Source organism: Ranitomeya variabilis, chromosome 4 (assembly GCF_051348905.1).
Source record: "Ranitomeya variabilis isolate aRanVar5 chromosome 4, aRanVar5.hap1, whole genome shotgun sequence".
In the NCBI taxonomy this organism is placed as follows: domain Eukaryota; kingdom Metazoa; phylum Chordata; class Amphibia; order Anura; family Dendrobatidae; genus Ranitomeya; species Ranitomeya variabilis.
The window spans coordinates 619,822,389-619,842,836 of record NC_135235.1 but is presented as its reverse complement, the minus strand read 5'-3'; the positions used below and the strand labels follow the sequence as shown (position 1 = coordinate 619,842,836).

At 43.3% G+C, this 20,448-nt stretch overlaps 1 protein-coding gene across 1 annotated transcript; it reads right to left on the bottom strand.

The window, feature by feature from the left end:
* Window positions 1–16,475: 16,475 nt before the first annotated feature.
* Window positions 16,476–18,714, bottom strand: SOCS3 (suppressor of cytokine signaling 3). Its single transcript, XM_077253458.1, has 2 exons — window positions 18,580–18,714; window positions 16,476–17,293 (listed from the first exon to the last, which is right to left on the bottom strand). The coding sequence occupies exon 2, from the start codon at window positions 17,206–17,208 to the stop codon at window positions 16,624–16,626; it is 585 nt and encodes a 194-aa protein (XP_077109573.1). The 5' UTR covers window positions 17,209–17,293; window positions 18,580–18,714; the 3' UTR covers window positions 16,476–16,623.
* Window positions 18,715–20,448: the final 1,734 nt, after the last annotated feature.

Below are 20,448 nucleotides of genomic sequence, written 5' to 3'. Positions count from 1 at the left end.
CTGTCACCCACCTTTCCTAGAAAAGCTGAGTGAATATCGCTGCGCCATAATGGCAGCCATCATAATCTTGTTCAGAATGGAGGTGAGATACAGCTATGAACTGACGGCTCAAGGACTCTTCCTTTCTTGTTAGACTCCATGTTGGAGATGGGAACCCGATTGACCCTAAAAAGATCAGTGACCCTATTACAGCTGATTGTAGACACCATAAAGGAGCGGTATAGGCAGCCATCTTGGATATACTTGATCAAGCAGAACTGAATTAATGGGGTATTCCAGACAGAAATATTTATCACATCAAGGGCAGTATTGTGCCGGTGGTCCTTGGATGACAGAGAAGAGGGTCCCTGATTTTACTTCCTCACCTTCCAAGAGCTATAACCTTTTCAGCCCATATCGTTGTATCACGGCTTGTTCTCCAGGCCATCTTGGGATTCATATGACTTTTCAATCAGTTTTTATTCTCTTTTTTGGGGAATAATATAATTATTTAATTAAATTTATTTTTTGGGGGGGTTACCATGTGGGATAAATAACATAACGTTAGGTGCACACGTGGCAATACCAATTTACTGTATTTTTGGGAGGGCCATGACAATGCCATCGCCACCCCTCGATCTGTGGCAGGGAATGGTAACGGGCATCAGAAGCGACTTCTCCCCCCATTTCCAATCATTTAAATGTCACCGTCATGATTGACTGAGGCATATAGGAGGTAAAGTAGGTAGAATTGGGTGCCAGCTGTATAACACAGCCGGAACCTGCCCTGTTGGATGCAGAGCGCACATCCTTCATACATACAGGTGTGCTCAAAAGTTTACATACCCCATCAGAATTTTTGCTTTCTTGGCCTTTTTTCCGAGAATACAAATAATACCAAAACTTTTTCTCCACTAAGGGCTTTTGGTTGGGTGAAGTCATTCATTGTAGTGTTTTCTCTTTTTAAATCATAATGACCCTGATCAAAAGTTCACCCACCCCATTTCTTAATACCGTGTATTGCCCCGTGTATTGCCCCCTCTAACATCAATGACAGCTTGAAGACTTTTGTGGTAATTGTGGATGAGGTTCTTTAGTTTCTCAGATGGTAAAGCTGCCCACTCTTCTTGGCAAAAAGCCTCCAGTTCCTGTAAATTCCTGCGCTGTCTAGCATGAACTGCGCGCTTGAGATCTCCCCTGAGTGGCTCAATGATAATGAGGTCAGGAGACTGAGATGGCCACTCCTGAACCTTCACTTTGTTCTGCTGTAGCCAATGACAGGTCGACTTGGCCTTGTATTTTGGATTGTCATGTTGGAATGTTCAAGTTTGTCTCCAGTATTTCCTGATAATGTGCTGCATTCATCTTTCCTTCAACTTTGACCAAGTTTCCTGTGCCTTTGTAGCTCACACATCCCGAAAACATCAGTGATCCACCTCCATGCTTTACAGTAGGAATGGTGTTCCTTTCATCTTAGGCCTTGTTGATCTCTCTCCAAATGTAACGTTTATGGTTGTGGCCAAACAGTTCAATTTTGGTCTCATCACTACAAATTACCTTGTTCCAGAAGTTTTGAGGCTTGTCTCTGTACTGTTTTGCATATTGTAGGTGTTAAGTCCTTCTCAGTCCCTGGCTTACTAGAGGTAGGGATCCGAGTGAAATGACACGCAGCACAAAAGGTTGTGTGATCATATACAGGGGAAGCCCAGGAGCACGTCTGACTCACTGGACTCTACCCCTCCTTTTTATAGAAAAGAGTCATACATTTACAGACATGCGTACAAGCGCTCATATTTCACATCCTTTTACAAAAACAGTCTATACTAGAGATAAGGTTCAGCTTCTGGTATGTAGGTAAAAGGTTACAATAGTCAAGAAGGAATGCGTCCATAAAAGGAAATGTCAACTTTGCTTAAGTTTCTTGAAATAAGCCAGATGTCTCAGGAGAAAGACACAATGGATTCTTTCAGTCTGATCTCCACAATTCCCCCCTTTGACATATTCTTTTGTTTTTATTACCACAGGGCCAAAGACAAAGCCTTTATTTTTGGTATTACACATGTACATGCTTGTATTCAATAAGAGAATCAAATCTAGTATTAATTCTTCCGTTTAACTCTCGCAACCTTTTCTTTGTTTTGCAATAAGTTTGTTCATTCTTTTTTTCTTTATACGGCAGTATACTAAAACATTTATGAAACAACAAAAAGTTAATACGGTAATAATAATTAGAATCACTAGAAGATAACATAAGAAAAGAAAAAAAAAATTTATACTCTTGCATCTATTACACAAAGTTTATCTGTGCATACTGAGATACCCTTGAGCACAATCTGGAATAGTACGTATATGACTACAATAATCATAACTATATGTATTATGCTCTGCATAATCCCAGCAACCCACCCACCGATTCCTCTGAACCAGTTGGCTGGGTTAAGAAAAGAAAAGGTATCTGACCACCAGCTATCCTTATTCTGGTCATTATCTTTGTCATACTGATCTCTGAGTCGTTGTACGTCCTTTAATTTAAATGTCATACTCATAGTACTATTCGGGTCTATATAATGACAGCAGGTGGGTCCGATGATTTGACCCATACCCCCTTGTGAGGCAGTTAGGTAATCCAATACCAGGGTATGTTGGTTGACGACTATTATAAGCTGATTCTGTACAGCTATACTAGTGTTTAGTATATCCAATATATCCCAAATTTGATCATCTAGATAGTCTGTGGCCCTAACCAGTTTATCCCACATTTGTGTAATCATAGGGTAAATAAAAATAGAACTGACAATTTTATTGGCTATACCCATTTGCACTATGTGTGGTCTCCCCGAGGGGCGTGGTGAGTTATCTGCAGCTCTTTTATACAGTGTGTGCTTGGGCACGGCTTGCATATTCACTTGTTTATTTGAAATTATGAAAGTAGCCGGGGTTAGGCGTCCTAATGTACAAGTCCCCCTTTATACCTACGGGAAGCCATTTATATGCTCCTTCTCCGCATATCCAAAATGTACCTTCAGGCAGATCCCATAGAGCTGAGTGCTGCAATACCAATCTGTGAGCCAAATCCACAAATCTAGATACATCCTGAAGCATACACCAAGAGGGTTTTTGTCCCAAGGGGCTACAGTACCCGGCTGCGGGATTCCCACATACAGGCATTCCATTGACATACTCATCAGATTCATTACAAACCAGGTTCCCCGGTTTGCTTGTACAATCGCTTGCATTACCTTGAGGGAACAACTCAGAATGTTCCCATTTTCTATTATGTATGTATCTTTCCAATACTACAGGTTTGAAAGCATCAGAGGAAGGGACGGTTGTACTGAAACTGAGCTGTAGATTTTCAGTGGGGACCTGTCCTAGATCAGTTAATCCAGTCTTATTCCTAGGTACCCATTTTCCTCCCTTGAATGCTAAATATTGTAGATGTGTATTACTCCCTGAGAGATTACCCTGCCACCAAGGAAATTCTACCCATCCCACAATTGGTATGGCGATTGTAGTATTCCACAGCCTAGCATTACCAGTTTGGTTATTGGCCAGTTTGTCTGAACAATTAGGCCAAGCGAATATTTCTTCTGCTGACACGGGAACTGCTAGAAAAGGTATACTTGTGGCTGATACCGGTGAATGGGTACAGATCCAACAATCTGTCAGGGTTTGTGTATTGTTTAACAAGTCATGCACTAATTTTCTATGATGTTGTACGAATCTATTGTTCAAAGGGGCTAGAGAATTTAGTCTTTCCCATGCCTTTGTCGTGGTTAATACTATTAACATCAATATCATGAGTTTATACTGCTTTTTTTGCAATGGCTTGCATGTATCCATGATGCCTTTCCTTCAAGCTTGACTGATGTAGGTGTTGTCAACAGGACTTGGAAGGGTCCGTCAAATCTTGGTTCAAGAGCCTTTCTGGTGTGTCTTTTTACATAGACTTGATCACCTGGTTCCAACTTGTGACTTCCTTCAATGTTGTCAGGATCTGGAAGGGAAGCAAAAACTTGTGCATGCACCTTAGTTAATTGTTTCTGAAGATTTTGCACATAAGAAGTCAATGACTCAATATTTAACACAAGTTGCTGTGGAAAATAACATCCTAAATTGGCAGTCCTACCAAACAAAATTTCATATGGAGACAGTTTAGTCTTACCCCTTGGGGTATTGCGTATTGAGTAAAGGGCCAGTGGAAGGCATTCTGTCCAAGGCTTTCCTGTTTCAGCCATGGCTTTCTGTATTTTTAATTTTAAAGTTCCATTCATGCGTTCCACCTTACCAGAACTTTGAGGATGGTACGGAGTGTGTAACTGACTTTCAACACCCAACATTTTCAGTACATTTTGAAATATTTCTCCAGTGAAATGAGTACCCCTATCTGACTCGATCACTTCAGGGAGACCGTAACGGGGTATCAGTTCGGCAACTAGCTTTACAGCAGTGTTTTTAGCTGAAGCCTTCCGAACTGGATAGGCCTCTGGCCACCCCGAGAACATGTCCACACATACCAACACATACTCATACCCATTACTTTTTGGCAGCTGGATAAAGTCTATTTGTAATCGCTGAAACGGATAGAGAGGTCGGACGTGGTGCTTCATAGGGGTCTTTGTTGTCTGTCCGGAATTATGTGCCAGGCATATAGCGCATGCAGCACAATAGTCTCTTGCATAGTTGCCAAAACCTGGAGCCAACCAGACTTGCTTTGCCAGTAGTGTCATTGCATTTGCAGACACATGAGTAGGGTGGTGCAGTCCACCAACTACAATCGGGTACCAGGCTCTAGGTAGACATATTAGTCCATCTTTCTTCCAAATTCCTGCTTGTTCTTCTGCCCCTTCCTTTTTCCATCTATCCCTCTCCTCTTCTCCTGCATCTTCCTGTGCTTGTCTCAGTCTATCTTCAGTATTTTCTGTGGGGTTTACAGTATGAACCTGCTGTAAGGGTTTGACTGCCGCTGCTTTGGCTGCTTTATCAGCCCTATCATTTCCCCTAGATTCCCTAGTGTCGAGTCTCACATGTGCAGCTACCTTAATTACTGCTACTTCTTTTGTTTCTTGTGCAGCCTCTAAGATCTGTTTGATCAGAGAAGCATGTTTTACAGGTTGTCCTGACGCTGTCATGTAACCTCTAGCTCTCCAGATTACTCCAAAGTCAAACACAATACCGTGTGCATACCTAGAATCAGTGTATATATTAGCTGTCTGATTCTCAGCTATTTTTAGCGCTTCGATCAATGCTGTTAGTTCTGCTTCTTGTGCAGACTGTTTTGGTGGAAGTGGTTCTGCTTTGAGAGTTTCAGATTCTGACACAACTGCATACCCTGTATGGAAGTTACCTGTGTCATCTGCAAACCTACTACCGTCTATAAACAGCTCTAAATCTGGATTTTGAAGTGGTGTTTCGGATACATTGGGTAAGCCTGCCGTTTCTTGTAAAATGAGCTCTGTACAATCATGTGTGTCTGTAGGGAAAAAATTTGCGTGTGGATCAGTGTCCTTATTCCCCCCTTCAGACTCGAGAGGTAGCAGTGTTGCTAAATTAAGAGTCTGAAGCCTTGCAAATGTGATAGTAGAGGGGAGCAGCAAAGAACACTGTAGCCGCAAATGTCTGGCCATGGAAATGTGTTTTGGTTGGACCTGGTTTAATATCCCATAAACATCATGTGTAGTTTGAACTGTGAGTGGATGCTCTAGGACAATTTCTGATGCTTTGTCCAACAATAGTGAGACAGCAACAACTACACGTACACAGGTTGGCGCTGCTCTAGCTACGGGATCTAACCTTGCTGAAAGATATGCAATTGGTCTTTGTTTCCCTGCAAGCTTCTGGGTAAGAACTCCTGTAGCATGAGAATCAACTTCTGCAGCCATAAGCTGAAATGGTTTGGTGTAAGTCTGGTAGCCCTAACGCTGGAGCTGAAACAAGGGCATCTTTTAATTGTTGGAACGAAATCTGACCTTCTTTTGTCAACAAATAAGGTTCACTTTTTACACAGTCATACAGTGGTTGCATTAGTTGACTGGCATGTATAATCCATTGTCTACAATGAGACACTATTCCTAAAAATGCTCGTAGCTGTTTATGATTTCTAGGCTCATTCATCTGTCTTATTGCTTCAGTTCTTTGAGGTGTAAGATGCTTTTTACCTTGAGAAATGCAATGACCTAGAAAGACCACTTTGGTCTGACAAACTTGTAGCTTTTGTCTATTCACTTTACACCCTTCTTTTTCTAGAAAACATAGTAAACTTACAGTGGACCTTTCTGCGGTTTCTAGATCTGGGCAGCAAAGTAGTAGGTCATCCACATACTGTAAAATTACTACCTGTGGTTCGGGTTCAAACCTTTGAAGAACTGTTTGTAGGGCATTTGAATAAAGAGTAGGGGAGTGTATCATTCCCTGTGGAAGGCGTGTCCACGCCAACTGTTTGCCCTTAAATGTAAATGCAAACAAATGCCAACTATCTTGGTGTAAAGGAACCGAGAAAAATGCATTTGAAAGATCTATTACAGTAAACACTTGAGAACTGGCTGGTATCTGTGATAGTAACGTATGAGGATTGGGTACAACTGGGGTGATTGGATCTAGAACTTTGTTTATTTCTCTTAGATCATGTACCATACGATATTTGGGCATAGAACTCTTATCAAGAGTTCTCTTCTTGACTGGATACAGAGGAGTGTTAGCAGGTGATTGTATCTCTACCAAAACTCCTTTCTCTCTATATCCCTCTATCTGTTTTGTAATTGCTAATTCCTGCTGGGCACTCACAGGGTATTGTCTGAGCTGTGGGAGAACAGTTCCTGGTTGCACAGATAATTTTACAGGAGAAATATGCAATAATCCCACATCAGTGTCACCCTGTGCCCACAGTGTTTCTGGGATCATTGAGAGATCTAGATCTGTGGTGTACTCTTTTTCTTCAGTATAATCCTCAAAAGCCTGAATTCTGACATATTGTTCTAATGATTCTGCATCATCAGGGATAGTCAGCATAACTGTGCCATCTTCCCTAAAATTGATATTAGCTTTTAATTTCTTTAGGACATCAGTTCCTAACAGACATGTTGGGGCACCTCTGGCATACAAAAATCTGGATGCAAAACATTTAGGTCCTAATGAGACCTCTAGGGGCACAGTATATGGCAGTGTTCGAATTACCCCATCATAACCCTCAGCAGAAGTTGTTTGTTCTGAAATATCTTCCGGATTCGGAAGAAAATCTTGATTCAAAATTGAGGAAGTTGCACCTGTATCTATCAAAAATGGAATCTCTCTCCCCCCCACATTCACCTGTATCATAGGTCTTCTAGCTGGTAGGGAAGTTTGTAACACATCGAGTCAATCTGAATCTGGTATGGGACCATCTATGATGGTAGATTTCTGCTGGTTGTCCGTTTGGGGAGGGTTATTTCTGGGAACAAATTTGCCTGACTTTATATCTGCCAACTTCTTCCTGCACTCTCTTTGAAAATGACCTGGCTTTTTACAGTAGTGGCAAGGAAAATTGTGTCTCACTCTTCCTCCTGTATTAGCTTGTGCTATTCTAACAGGCTTACGATTCTCTCTCATATCCATGGCTATTCCTAAACATCGTTGTTTCACAATATTTGGTTGTTCAATTGTTCTCCAATCTGGAGTAGAGGATTTAAATTTTTCTCTGATTTTCGGATCTAGCCCCTCTATTAATTGTTTTGTAAAAAGTCTCCTTACTGAAGCATCAGTCAAATCCAATCTTTCATCCCTAAAGCTATTTTCTAGTTCTTGACTATATTCTTCAATACTTTGCCCAAATTTCTGCATAATCACACCTGTAGACCCCCTTTCCCTCTGTTTTCCTCTCATGAAAATTATTAATGCCTCTGTGAACTGGGTACCTGATGCTTCTGTCTGTAAGGCACCCCCTTCTGCCACTGGTCTATTGGGCTGTAGGTGTGTCAATAATTCCTGAAAAAGTCCGGGGGACATTTTCATTCTACATAATTCTTCCCCGTCCGCCCAAACCCCAGCATGAGTCTGCATGATTTGTTGTATATACTGCGCAAATCGGATAGGATATTGAGTGGGATCAGGCGCATTATGCAGGAGGGACATACCCTCAGCAGGGGACCAAGGAAAGTATTGTCTGGTCTGATGATATCTGGTGTTCATTACCCCGTCAGCACCAGGTTCCCTAAAGGGTCTTGGTACTACCCTAACAGGGGCAAGTACAGCGCCATATCTAGGTGTACCACAGGCTAGGCAATCATTTCTCCAATCTGGATTTTGTTGTCCACAGTGTGAACATTCCCATCCTCCTACCCCACCAAGATTGGGATACAAGGCTGGAAATTGTTTTCCTCCTTCTGCTCTTCCAGATGGTACAAATGATTGGGCTTTTGGATCTAGGTAAGGTGGCGGGATTATGTCACAACTTTTTCCCTTCCCCATGATCCATTTGGAAGTGTCTGGATCGTACTTCCAATTCTCCTCTTTAGCTGTTTTTGAGACCTCTATCATACAGTGTATGATTTCTTCCCACCCATTGTCTTTGATAATTCCACCTCGTTCTTTACTCAGTTTTTCCCATTCTGTACTGAACATAAGTGCTTCTGAAATTCCCAATTTTTCTCTTACCCTTCTAATCTGCCTTCTGACTGTCTTTCCACATCTTTCCTGTATGATATCTGCTGCTTCCACTTGTCCTAAGACGGTTTTTGTCTGTTTATTTCCCATTTTTCTCTTCAATATTAGCTATTTCTACCCCAGGTGACGTTTGGACAATCACTTACTCTATGGTGATGTCTCGTTGCCTTCTCTCCTAGGGAGCTAAAATATTGAAAGGCTTGTCTGCTCCGTTTCTTCTAATATGCAGGACGTACTTAAGTGCTATTATGCATGCAAACAGACCCAGCAACACCATACAGATCACAAAACTTTCTGTGTCAGTTAGCATACTTGTCCCAGGCTCATGAAACCGCGTCCTGGGCTCATTCTATCAAACCTTATCCAGAAATGAAGGAGGTTAAGCACTTAATGAGAGTCAAGCATGGGCGGAGGTCTCCCAGAAGGACGCAACCACATGACCCAGTTAGGCTGACTTTCGTGTATAAGGCTTGTGTCCCAAATATTTTGGCTTATTTTTCTACGCACTTTTGCTCTTCTTTCACAACATACCACAACCTTCACACTGTTCACACACTGCCAGGGACAGGACTCATAAATCTATACAATATGGTAACCCGAGTTTTATAGGTATCTACTCACTACTAGACTAACCCAGCGTGACACGGCTCATAGAGATCTTTCGGATAATACAGGGCAGATAAAAGAGAACTAATAATGTCTCTTACCTGGCCAGGTTTTTCAGTTCATTTGCCGTCCATTATCCCAGATCTCCGTTGTCCGTATCCGCAGGTAAATCTCGAGCAAATACTCTCACCTCAGGTCCCTGTTCGGTGCGCCAAAGTAATGTTAAGTCCTTCTCAGTCCCTGGCTTACTAGAGGTAGGGATCCGAGTGAAATGACACGCAGCACAAAAGGTTGTGTGATCATATACAGGGGAAGCCCAGGAGCACGTCTGACTCACTGGACTCTACCCCTCCTTTTTATAGAAAAGAGTCATACATTTACAGACATGCGTACAAGCGCTCATATTTCACATCCTTTTACAAAAACAGTCTATACTAGAGATAAGGTTCAGCTTCTGGTATGTAGGTAAAAGGTTACAATAGTCAAGAAGGAATGCGTCCATAAAAGGAAATGTCAACTTTGCTTAAGTTTCTTGAAATAAGCCAGATGTCTCAGGAGAAAGACACAATGGATTCTTTCAGTCTGATCTCCACATAGGTGAGATACTTTGTGGCATTTGCGCAGTAATGGCTTTCTTCTGGCGACTCGACCATGCAGTCCATTTTTCTTCAAGTGCCTCCTTATTGTGCATCTTGAAACAGCCACAACGCTAGTTTTCAGAGAGTCCTGTATTTCAGCTGATGTTATTTGTGGGTTTTTCTTTGCATCCCGAACAATTTTCCTGGCAGTTGTGGATGACATATTTGTTGGTCTACCTGATCGTGGTTTTGTTTTTACAGAGCCCCTGATTTTCCATTTGTTAATCATAGTTTGAACACTGCTGACTGGAATTATCAATTGGATATCTTTTTGTATCCCTTTCCTGTTTTATACAGTTCAACTACATTTCCCGTAGATCCGTTGACAATTCTTTTGCTTTCCCCATGACTCACAATCCAGAAATGTCAATGGCTGGATGAAAGATGCAAGAGTCTGTCTGGATCCCAGAAACTCACTCAGCTTTTATGCACACACACTGATCACAAGCAAACAGGATGTTGCCTTCAGTAGCCATTCAAACCCATTTGTGTCAACTTCTGTGCATGTTATCAGGCCAAAATCACCAGGGTATGTGAACTTTTGATCAGGATCATTTGGATGTTTTGGGTTGTCATTATGATTTAAAAAGAGAAAACACAGTAGTTTGACAATAAATGGCTTCACCCAACCAGTAACCATGAGTGGAGAAAAAGTTTTGGTGTTATTATTCATATTCTCTGAAAAAAGGCCAAGAATGCAAAAATTCTGCCAGGGTATGTAAACTTTTGAGCACAACTGTATATACAGCAGATGTTCATAATAGAAATTGGACAGCAAGGGCACCACAAGCGCTGGGGGCCCTCAATGATCACTAGGACAGCTGTATTTGCTTTGTCTCTAGGACAGGGATTCCCCTCGGTCATTTCCTCCGCTCATCCCACAGTCGCCCCATCCCAGTGTTCCCCGCGGCGAGCACGCCCCGCAGCTGTTTTCTGCCGTGAGCGCACGCTGCAGGAATCCAGTGTGGAAACATTTCTGTAAGCGTTTTGGAAACTGGGCGAAAATGAGCCTGTAACCATGGCGTTCCCAAAACAAACGTGTCGTAATCCCCCTTCCCCTCCGTGCGCCCTTCCCTGCCGCTGGAGAAGGGTTCTGGGAACGCTGCATCCAAGGACCGAAGACTTAAGAAACCTATTCCTGTAAAGGAGCCGTCATTTGTAGTCACACATGAGTAACAGACCAAGCTGGCCTTGGGGGGGGCGGTCATACAAAATAATCGCTTATACGGCAATTCCCTAATGTGCCGCGGTTTTCAGAATTGTTCTTGGGTTTCTGTGATTCTTGTCATTCAGTGGGATGGGAAAGCAGGATGAAATAAAGTAGAGATTATGGGAGTAGGAGAAAAAAAAAGATGACTGACAAAGTAGAGGCTATGGGGGCTGGGGAAGGCTGGATGAAAGATTATGGAGACTAGGGGAAAACTGGATGACAGATTATGGGGGCTAGGGAAAGCTGGATGCCAGTGATTATGGGGGCTAGGGAAAGTTGGATGACAGAGATTATGTAGGCAAGGAAAAGATGGATGACAGAGGTTATGGAGGCTAGGGAAAGCTGGATGACAGATTATGGGGGCTAGGGAAAGCTGGATGACCGAGATTATGGAGGCTAGGGAAAGCTGGATGACAGATTATGGGGGCTAGGTAAAGCTGAATGACAGAGATTATGGAGGCTAGGGAAAGCTGGATGACAGATTATGGGGGCTAGGGAAAGCTGGATGACAGAAATTATGTAGGCAAGGAAAAGATGGATGACAGAGGTTATAGGGGCTAGGGAAAGCTGGATGGCATAGAGATTATTGGGGCTAGGTAAAGCTGGATGACAGAGATTATGGGGACTAGGGAAAGTTGGATGACAGGGATTATGTGGGAAAGGAAAAGATGAATGACAGAGGTTATGGAGGCTAGGGAAAGCTGGATGACATAGAGATTACGGAGGCTAGGGAAAGATGGATCACAGGTTATGGAGGCTAGGGAAGATGGATGACATAGAGATTATGGGGCTAGGGATAGCTGGATAATGGGCGTTATGGGGGATAGGGAGGGGTGGATGACAAAGTAGAGATTATTTGGAGGCAAGATGATTTTGTTCCTCATCACAGCTGACAACAGAGAACAACAAATAAAGACTTTAGCTTCACGAGGAGCTGACTGTGACAATGGTCCGATTGTGTGATGGCAGCGCCTGGGGTAAACTTGCGCCCAGACACAGCGCTGATAGAAGCGTCTGGCACCTCTGGCTCTACAGGACTTGTTCATACAGGTGTTTGGGATCCCAACCACAGAGCTTCCTCCCCACTCCCCCCTTCTAAATTTCCTGGCACCCAGATAGGAATCCGTATGTTTCCTCAATGGTCTTGTTGTCGTGGAAACAAGGAAGTGCGTCCGAGGCGGCGCTAACAGGAATATAATGACGGATTATGACGCACGGGCAGCATTCCTAGCTGTGACAGAGGAAGGGATGACTTCCCTGAAGGAGAGGCCTCGCCTGTTAACCCTGCTGTATATGGCACAAGGGCCGTGTCATCGCTGTCTCACCTGGAGTAACCATCTGTCGTTCTCACCTGGCGGGGGAGTGGGAAGTCATAACCGTCACCCAGCTTTCCCAGGCTCTTGATAGACTAGCAGCATGCTAACACTTACAGTAACCATTCAAGTTGTCACCCAGCTTTCCCAAAGACAGATATAACCAGCGTCGGACTGGAGCACCTTGGGCCCACCAGAGAAAATCATTCTTGGGGCCCACTATGTAGCTACATAGAAATAAATACAAAACCACCACTTGTGCAGAAAAATGTGCTAATATCAGGGTATAATGTAAGGTAGTACACGTCTTAATTATGTAGCAGGGGTTAGAGTAGCCCCCTTCATAGAATATAATGCAGCCCCCTCATAGGGTATAATGCAGCACCCCACAAAATATAATGCAACCCCTCATAAGGTATAATGCAGCCCCCCATAGAGTATAATCTAGCACCCTCCTAGGGTATAATACAGCCCCCTCATATAGTATAATGCAGCCCCACCACTTAATATAATGTAGCCCCCTCAAAGTATAATGCAACCTCCTCACAAGGTATAATGCAGCCCCCCATAGGGCATAATGCTGCCCCCTCATATAGTATGATGTAGCCCCCCAGAATATAATGCAGTCCCCTGAAAGAATAATGCCGCCCCCATGTAGAATATAATGTAGCCCCCCCGAATATAATGTAGCCCCCTCAAAGTATAATGCAACCTCCTCACAAGGTATAATGCAGCCCCCCATAGGGCATAATGCTGCCCCCTCATATAGTATGATGTAGCCCCCCAGAATATAATGCAGTCCCCTGAAAGAATAATGCAGCCCCCACGTAGAATATAATGCAGCCCCCCGAATATAATGTAGCCCCCTCAAAGTATAATGCAACCTCACAAGGTATAATGCAGCCCCCCATAGGGCATAATGCTGCCCCCTCATATAGTATGATGTAGCCCCCCAGAATATAATGCAGTCCCCTGAAAGAATAATGTAGCCCCCACGTAGAATATAATGCAGCCCCCCCGAATATAATGTAGCCCCCTCAAAGTATAATGCAGCCCCCCTCATAGGGTATAATGCAGCAGCCCTCCACCACCATCATTGTTCTCCCCCTCCACCCCCATCATTGTCCTCATCACCAACTCCATCATTGCCTTCTCACCCACCACCCCTATCACTGCCCTTTCCACCACCTCCATCATTGCTTTCTCTCCCACAACCCCATCTTTGCCCATTCCACCACCTCCATCATTGCCTCCTCCCCCACCATTGTCCTTTCCACCACAATCATCATTGCTTTCTCCACATCACCTCCATCATCGCCCATTTCAACACCTCCATCATTGCCTACCCCCACCACCCCCATCGTCCTTTCCACCACCAACATTGCCTTCTCCACCACCACCCCCATAACTGCTCTCCATCCCCCACATCATTGTCAATCTCCAATACACACATCTCCAATACACACACACAGCACCACACACACACAAAGCACCGCACCGCATACACACGCAAGCACACAGACAGACACACAGCACCACTCACCTCTCCAAACGTTCCCCGCAGCCGCAGCACATCCCTGCAGCATGTTCGTCGCTGGCAGCTTTCTCTCTGAAACAGTTGCGCGTTGAATGATGATGTCATCCAGACGCGCTGTGTCAGACAGGAAGCGCCAGGCAGGAAGCAGGACAGCATCGGATCACTGCAGCTCTGCTCTGCTGCCAAGCTGCAGGGATCGCTCCTTGCCCGCCAATTGCCCTCAGGGTTAGCCGCCCTGGATGGGCCCACCTCTGGGGACCAGATGCAGCCGCCCCGGATTTACATGCGGGCAGTGTTAGCCTCAGCCTGCGGCTAACACTGCCCGCTACTAAAGTGGAATGAATACTCACTCCTCTCCACGCCCATGGGGCGTAGGGAAGCGTGAATATTCATTTCTCTTTAGCAGTGGGGACAGGCTCCTGTCTCCAGCTGCTGCTTCATTGGCAACGGGTGGGCCACCTTGACTCGCCACTGGCTGGGGGCCCCTGGAGCAGTGGGAGCCCTAGGCAGCAGCTGGCCAGGATGCCAGCAAGTGTCAGCGCCTGGGCCCACCGGAGAATCCTCCGGTTCTCTGGTGGGCCAGTCCGATCTTGAATATAATTAAGGGTGGTCTTCTATATAGAGTGCTTGGGGGCGCATGAACATCAGTGCAGTGGATTATATTCTGCTCTGCCACTAGCAACTCAGACACACACTAAGAAATCATATTTATGTAATATATACATATTACACACACGCCGACCCAAACACACACCATGAGGTGCATATACAGTATATGTAATATATACATATTACACATGCCGACTCAGACACACGCTAAGAAATCCATATATATGTAATATATACATATTATACACGCCGACTCAGACACACGCTAAGAGATCCATATATGTGTAATATATACATATTACACACACACACACACACACTCAAACACACACTAAGAAATCCATATATATGTAATATATACATATTACACACACTCAGACACACACTAAGAAATCCATACACATACACACATATATTACACACACCAACTCATATAAAAACCATAAGGCATCAATACACATACACACAGCAACTTTGATACACATATACACACTAAGAACATCCATATACACTAAGATAAGCATCCATATACATAGAAAAAATACACACACACTAAAATATCTATACGTACACACACAGCAACTCAGACACAAGATCCACACTGCGGCTTTGGTCACGACACACGTCATGCGACCAAAGATGGCTAGGTGTTGATGCAACATACCAGTGCAGTACTAGTGAATGGGGGTCACATTGCGACCCAGACATGCAAGTCGGACTCGCTCAGAATTTTTTGTGACCTGATAGTCGCAGTACAGTTGGGAGTCACAAAGTTACCCCATTCGCTGTTATCACACTGCAAGGAAGCTGCGACACTTAGCCAACTGTGGCCAAAGTCACAACATAGCCTCAGCCTTACACATACATACATGTATAGCCACACATATACATACACACCAACTTACACAGACATCCGCACTAAGACATATATAAACACACAGCCCAACTCAGACGCAAGCACACGCTAACACATCCATATACAAGCACACTAACACATCCATGGACATGCATACTAACACATCTATACACACACTAACACATCCATGTACACGCACACCAACACATCCATGCACACTAACACATCCATGTACAGGCACATTAACACATCCAAGCACACGCACACTAACACATCCATGTACACGCACACTAACACATCCATATACACACACACTAACACATCCATGTACACGCACACTAACACATCTATTCGCACACTAACACATCCACACGTACATATAGCCACTCATATACATCACACACATACACATTACACACATACATGATACAATAGACAATTTATTTTGTTTCCGCAAAAAAAATACTTCTGTTTATTATAAATTATAAAGCCTGATGTAAAATATAAATTAGTGCAAATGTCCCAGATAAGTGGTGCCTTTAGGGGGCACCATGTAAACATAAATGAGGTCACGATGGCAAATTCTGCCCTAGGACACGGGGTTATTCTGGTCCAGTCTCTTCTTGTGCAATATCATCCTGATGCAGACTGAACACATTCACACCATGGTGACAGGGCACTGCGTCGGCATCTTCCATCTTGCACCTACGACTCCCCACCCATCCATTATAGTAAAGTTTTTTTTTTTCATGAAGATGCCTCAACGTAAGAGGCCAAGTCGCTTGCTGTCTGTCACGTTGCCGCCGGTGGGACTACCACGGGGGGTGTGCATGGTTATTCTCGCTCTTCCAGCAGGTTAAGGCTATGTCGGTGACAATAAATATTTCTTCTGTATAACCGATGTGGAAATTCAGTGCATGGCGGGTGCTTGGCTCTGGTCTTGTGCCAGGGGAAAGGGACCAGAGCCAAACCTGCAGTCTACATAGTTCTGCACCCATGTAAACGTGTGGAGTTGGGTAAAGTCAGCCGTTCTGGGGGTCTCGACAGCCTCAACAGTCTCTCGTTTGGCGTCACTCCAGGTCTAGGCACCAATGACTGTCTCCGTCTTAGTAGGCACTTTGGTGATTCTTCCATAGTGATCAGTTGGCATTGGCGCCAACACTTGGCTCAAAGTGACATTGATCTTTGAGGTTCCAGTCAGCCAGAGTGCTCTTTCCACCACCATTGTGGCTCCTTCATTATACGGGGGAGTCGTATTCCTCTAGGAAGTCCTTAATGGGCAGCGGAAGTTGCTCCTTGGCACCACACTGGTCCAGCTGCCCGTTGACAGCCTTTCGACAGAGATGTTGCAGTGAGGAGACACTTGAGGACAGAGGCCTAGACAGTAATAATGGAACGCGCTCACCCGCGGCATAGATGTAATAAGACCGCTTGGCTTTGGTGGACATATAATGAGTGAGAAGTTTTAGTACACAGTCAAACCTCGGCACTGGCTGCGAACTGCGTTGGTCAGTCTGCAAAGAGAAGCCACAAGGATCGCACTGTATGCGCAAGTTCCTGGTGCCGGACTCTGTTTTGACGCTAAGGGTGAAGAAGTGTCTGTGATCTGAACTGTCACGGATAAGGAAAGTGCCCGCCGGTTCGGTGCGGAGGAGTGAGTTGGCTTGGGAACCGGATACAGTGCTCCAATAAAATCCGCTCTCCTGCAGCTTATGTACCGAACTCAGCACCAGGTTGTACTCGACTATAGAGGTGAAGGTCTTGAGCCGAAGGTTGGTGTCCAATACCCGGCTCATAGTCGGGAATTTGCTCTGAGTGACCATGACGGTGGGAGCCAGCTTTGCTTCGGGTCAGGATGGAGCCGGTGTGCCTCGAGAGAAGCGCCAAACTGATTTCTGTTACAATTTTCTGAAAAATAGAAAAAGGTAGGAGATTAGGATTTTCTATCGAGAAAACGATGCATTTCCCTAACTGGCAGCTGAGATACAGGGAGCAGTAGGGTGGACTTCTCATATCGGAAAGCAGGTGGTCGAAACCTCCCTAACCTGAGATCATAGTCACCGAGGAAGAAAGTCATGGCTGACCACTAATATGAAGAACCCCCCCCCCAACAGACAGCAACCCATATCTCAGCTTCCTTAAAGGAGTCACACCTGAATTTCCAGGTTTTGAATACAGTCAGGCTTCACGTAAATGCAGCTGTGCTCGGCCCGCGTATCATTTGCATAGTTTCAGGTATCTACCACCGACATTCTCAGAATAGACTATGACTAAATACAAGATTGGCCTTCGCTTAGCCCCCTTAAATCATACAAATCCAGCACAGCATTGCAGAACGGACCCCCACTGATGTAGCAGAGCCACAGTGACATATGGCACACTCAGCTCTGCTAACACTTCCTATCACAGTAGCAATTATCAAAAAAATGTACACTGACATACAATAATAAAAAAAATAATTATTATTATTTCTAATATAAATGAAAAAAGCAACAGTTTTCATTTAAATTTTTGCTTTTTCTTTTTAGCATATATATTTTATTGTCAATTTTTGTTAAACAACAAACAGAAAATCAACAGACAATCAAACAAATCCAACATAGTGGATTAAACTTTTCATCCAGTTTCTTTGCATTTTTTTTTTTAATTATCTCAATTACTATTTCCAATTTTTAAAAAATGGTTGCTTTTTTTTTTAATTAATCTGATTTTTGCATTTTTTAATTACGGTATCTCAATTATTATCATTTCTAATTTAAATAAAAAAAGCAAATGTTTTATTATTATTATTATTTCAAATATTATTATTTCTAATGCAATTTCTAATTAATTGGATTTTTGCATTTTTAAATTATCTCAGTTATTATTATTTCTGATTTAAATTAAAAAAATGCAACTTTTTTATTAATCGGAATTGGTATTTTTGTTAATTAGAAAAAAGTGTAAATGCAAACAAAATTATATATATATATATATATATATATATATATATATATATATATATATATATATATATATATATATATATATATATATATATATATATATATTTCCTCTAATGTTTTATTATTATTATTATTATTATTATTATCATTATTTTTTTATTGAAAAAAATAAAGAAAAAACTTAGATTTTTTTTTAATTTAATTTGGTAAGAAGGTAAACAAAAATTAATATGACTCGAGATTTCTTACCGGGTACGTTTGCAGAAGTTCAGCTCGGTTAACCCTGTGGGGTCCTGTAATATCCTATGTGGAGAGAGTGGAATATTCCGCTTCGAGGGACACTATAATAATCCACCGTTGTGCTTGCTCCAAGTTACATATGAGCATACAGCTCCATGAGATGACACGCACACACTTTTATAGTGATCTGAGCTGGCCCTCCTCCTCCTTCCTCAGACACTCCTCTTCCCCATACACAGCATTAACATTACAGGAAAAGCCTCTTCCAGGAACAGGCCTGTATCATGCACCCAGCTCACTGTGATGGCAGGGGGCCAGATCCTGCCTCCCTATTCCTGGCAGGGCTCAGAGGTTTCTCCCATTCTCTAGTAGTGTTTCCTTCCAAGAATCACAAAGGACACACACACAGCGAGACCCTGACTACAGGCTGTCAATAGTTTTCTGGAACCGTTATCATTCAAAAATGTCGCTTTCTGGCAAATTGCAAAAAAAGACATTCACAGGAAATTATTGCTACAAGTGCAGATTATCAGTAGTTGCGGTGAAGGTTCTTGTTTCTTTGTAATTTTGCATGAACTAATTTACTCCTTCTTTTGAATCCCCTATTATTTTTAATATTATTTTTTAACATTTTGTTTTATTAGAATTATTGCTATTTTTATTGTTTTGTTGTTGATGTTTTTCTTCTTATTAATTATGGTAATTTTGGTAATTAATTATAAATGTTTTTTTTCCAGTTCCTCTCTTATCATTTTCTTTAGAAGAACTATATAATTTACATTTAGTTTTATATCATTTTCATTATTAGAATTTTTTTTTTAAATATGTTTTCTTAAAGGGGTTGCCTGGCAAAAAAAAAAGGAATCACCCATCCTTAGGATAGGTGATAACTTGTTGATTGGTGGGGGTTCGATTGGGCTGATCAGCAGAACGGAGCACTTTTAACCCTTAATTGCGTAAACAGACTGCCGTATTAATTGTGCGAGGATCGCATCGTAATCCTCGGACTTGCTGTTGGCTCTCCTGATTAATGCTGAGCGAACGTGCTCAGATAAGGTGTTATCCCGCATGGTCGTGTGCTAACCGAGTGTCTTCGACGTGCTCCAAAAATATGTTCGCGTCCCCGCTGCTGCATGTCTCATATCTGTTCGACCACCGCAACACATGCAGGGATTATCTAAGGCTGCTTTCACACATCAGTCTTTTGCCGTCAGTCTCAATCCAGCGAATGTTGAAAAAAACGGATCCGTCGCAGATTGTGAAAAACTGATGCTGCCGCATCCGTTTTTTGTCAGACATATTAGCAACGGATGGCCTCGCGTATCATCCGTCATTCGCCGGATCCGTCGAAAAATATTTGTCCAGCGGCCGGAGACAACGGACAGAGTAACATTTTTTGTGTCCGTTGAAAAAACGGACAGCGGCGGATCCGTTTTTTTAACTGAGCATGCTCCAATTTTTTTAAGATCCAGTTAGCTGGATCAGCGAGTCGGGTCAGTCAAAAAAACGGATTCGTCGCATCAGTTTTTCACAATCTGCGACGGATCCGGTTTTTTTTCCAACATTCGACGAATTGTGACTGATGGCAAAGAACTGATGTGTGAAACCAGCCTTAGGGTACGTGTCCACGTTCAGGAAACGCTGCGTGTTTGACGCTGCGTGGGGCCGCAGCGTCAAACACGCAGCGTCCAGATGTTCCAGCATAGTGGAGGGGATTTTATGAAATCCCGTGTCCACTATGCGTGGAAACACGCATCCGTCGGCCCTGCAACTCCGGACATGCGGCGCGTCTTTTAAGATCGCAGCATGTCCGTGTTCCTTGCGGCGACGCTGCGCCGCCGCAAGGAATAACACAGGGCCCTATGCGAGGGGTGCGAT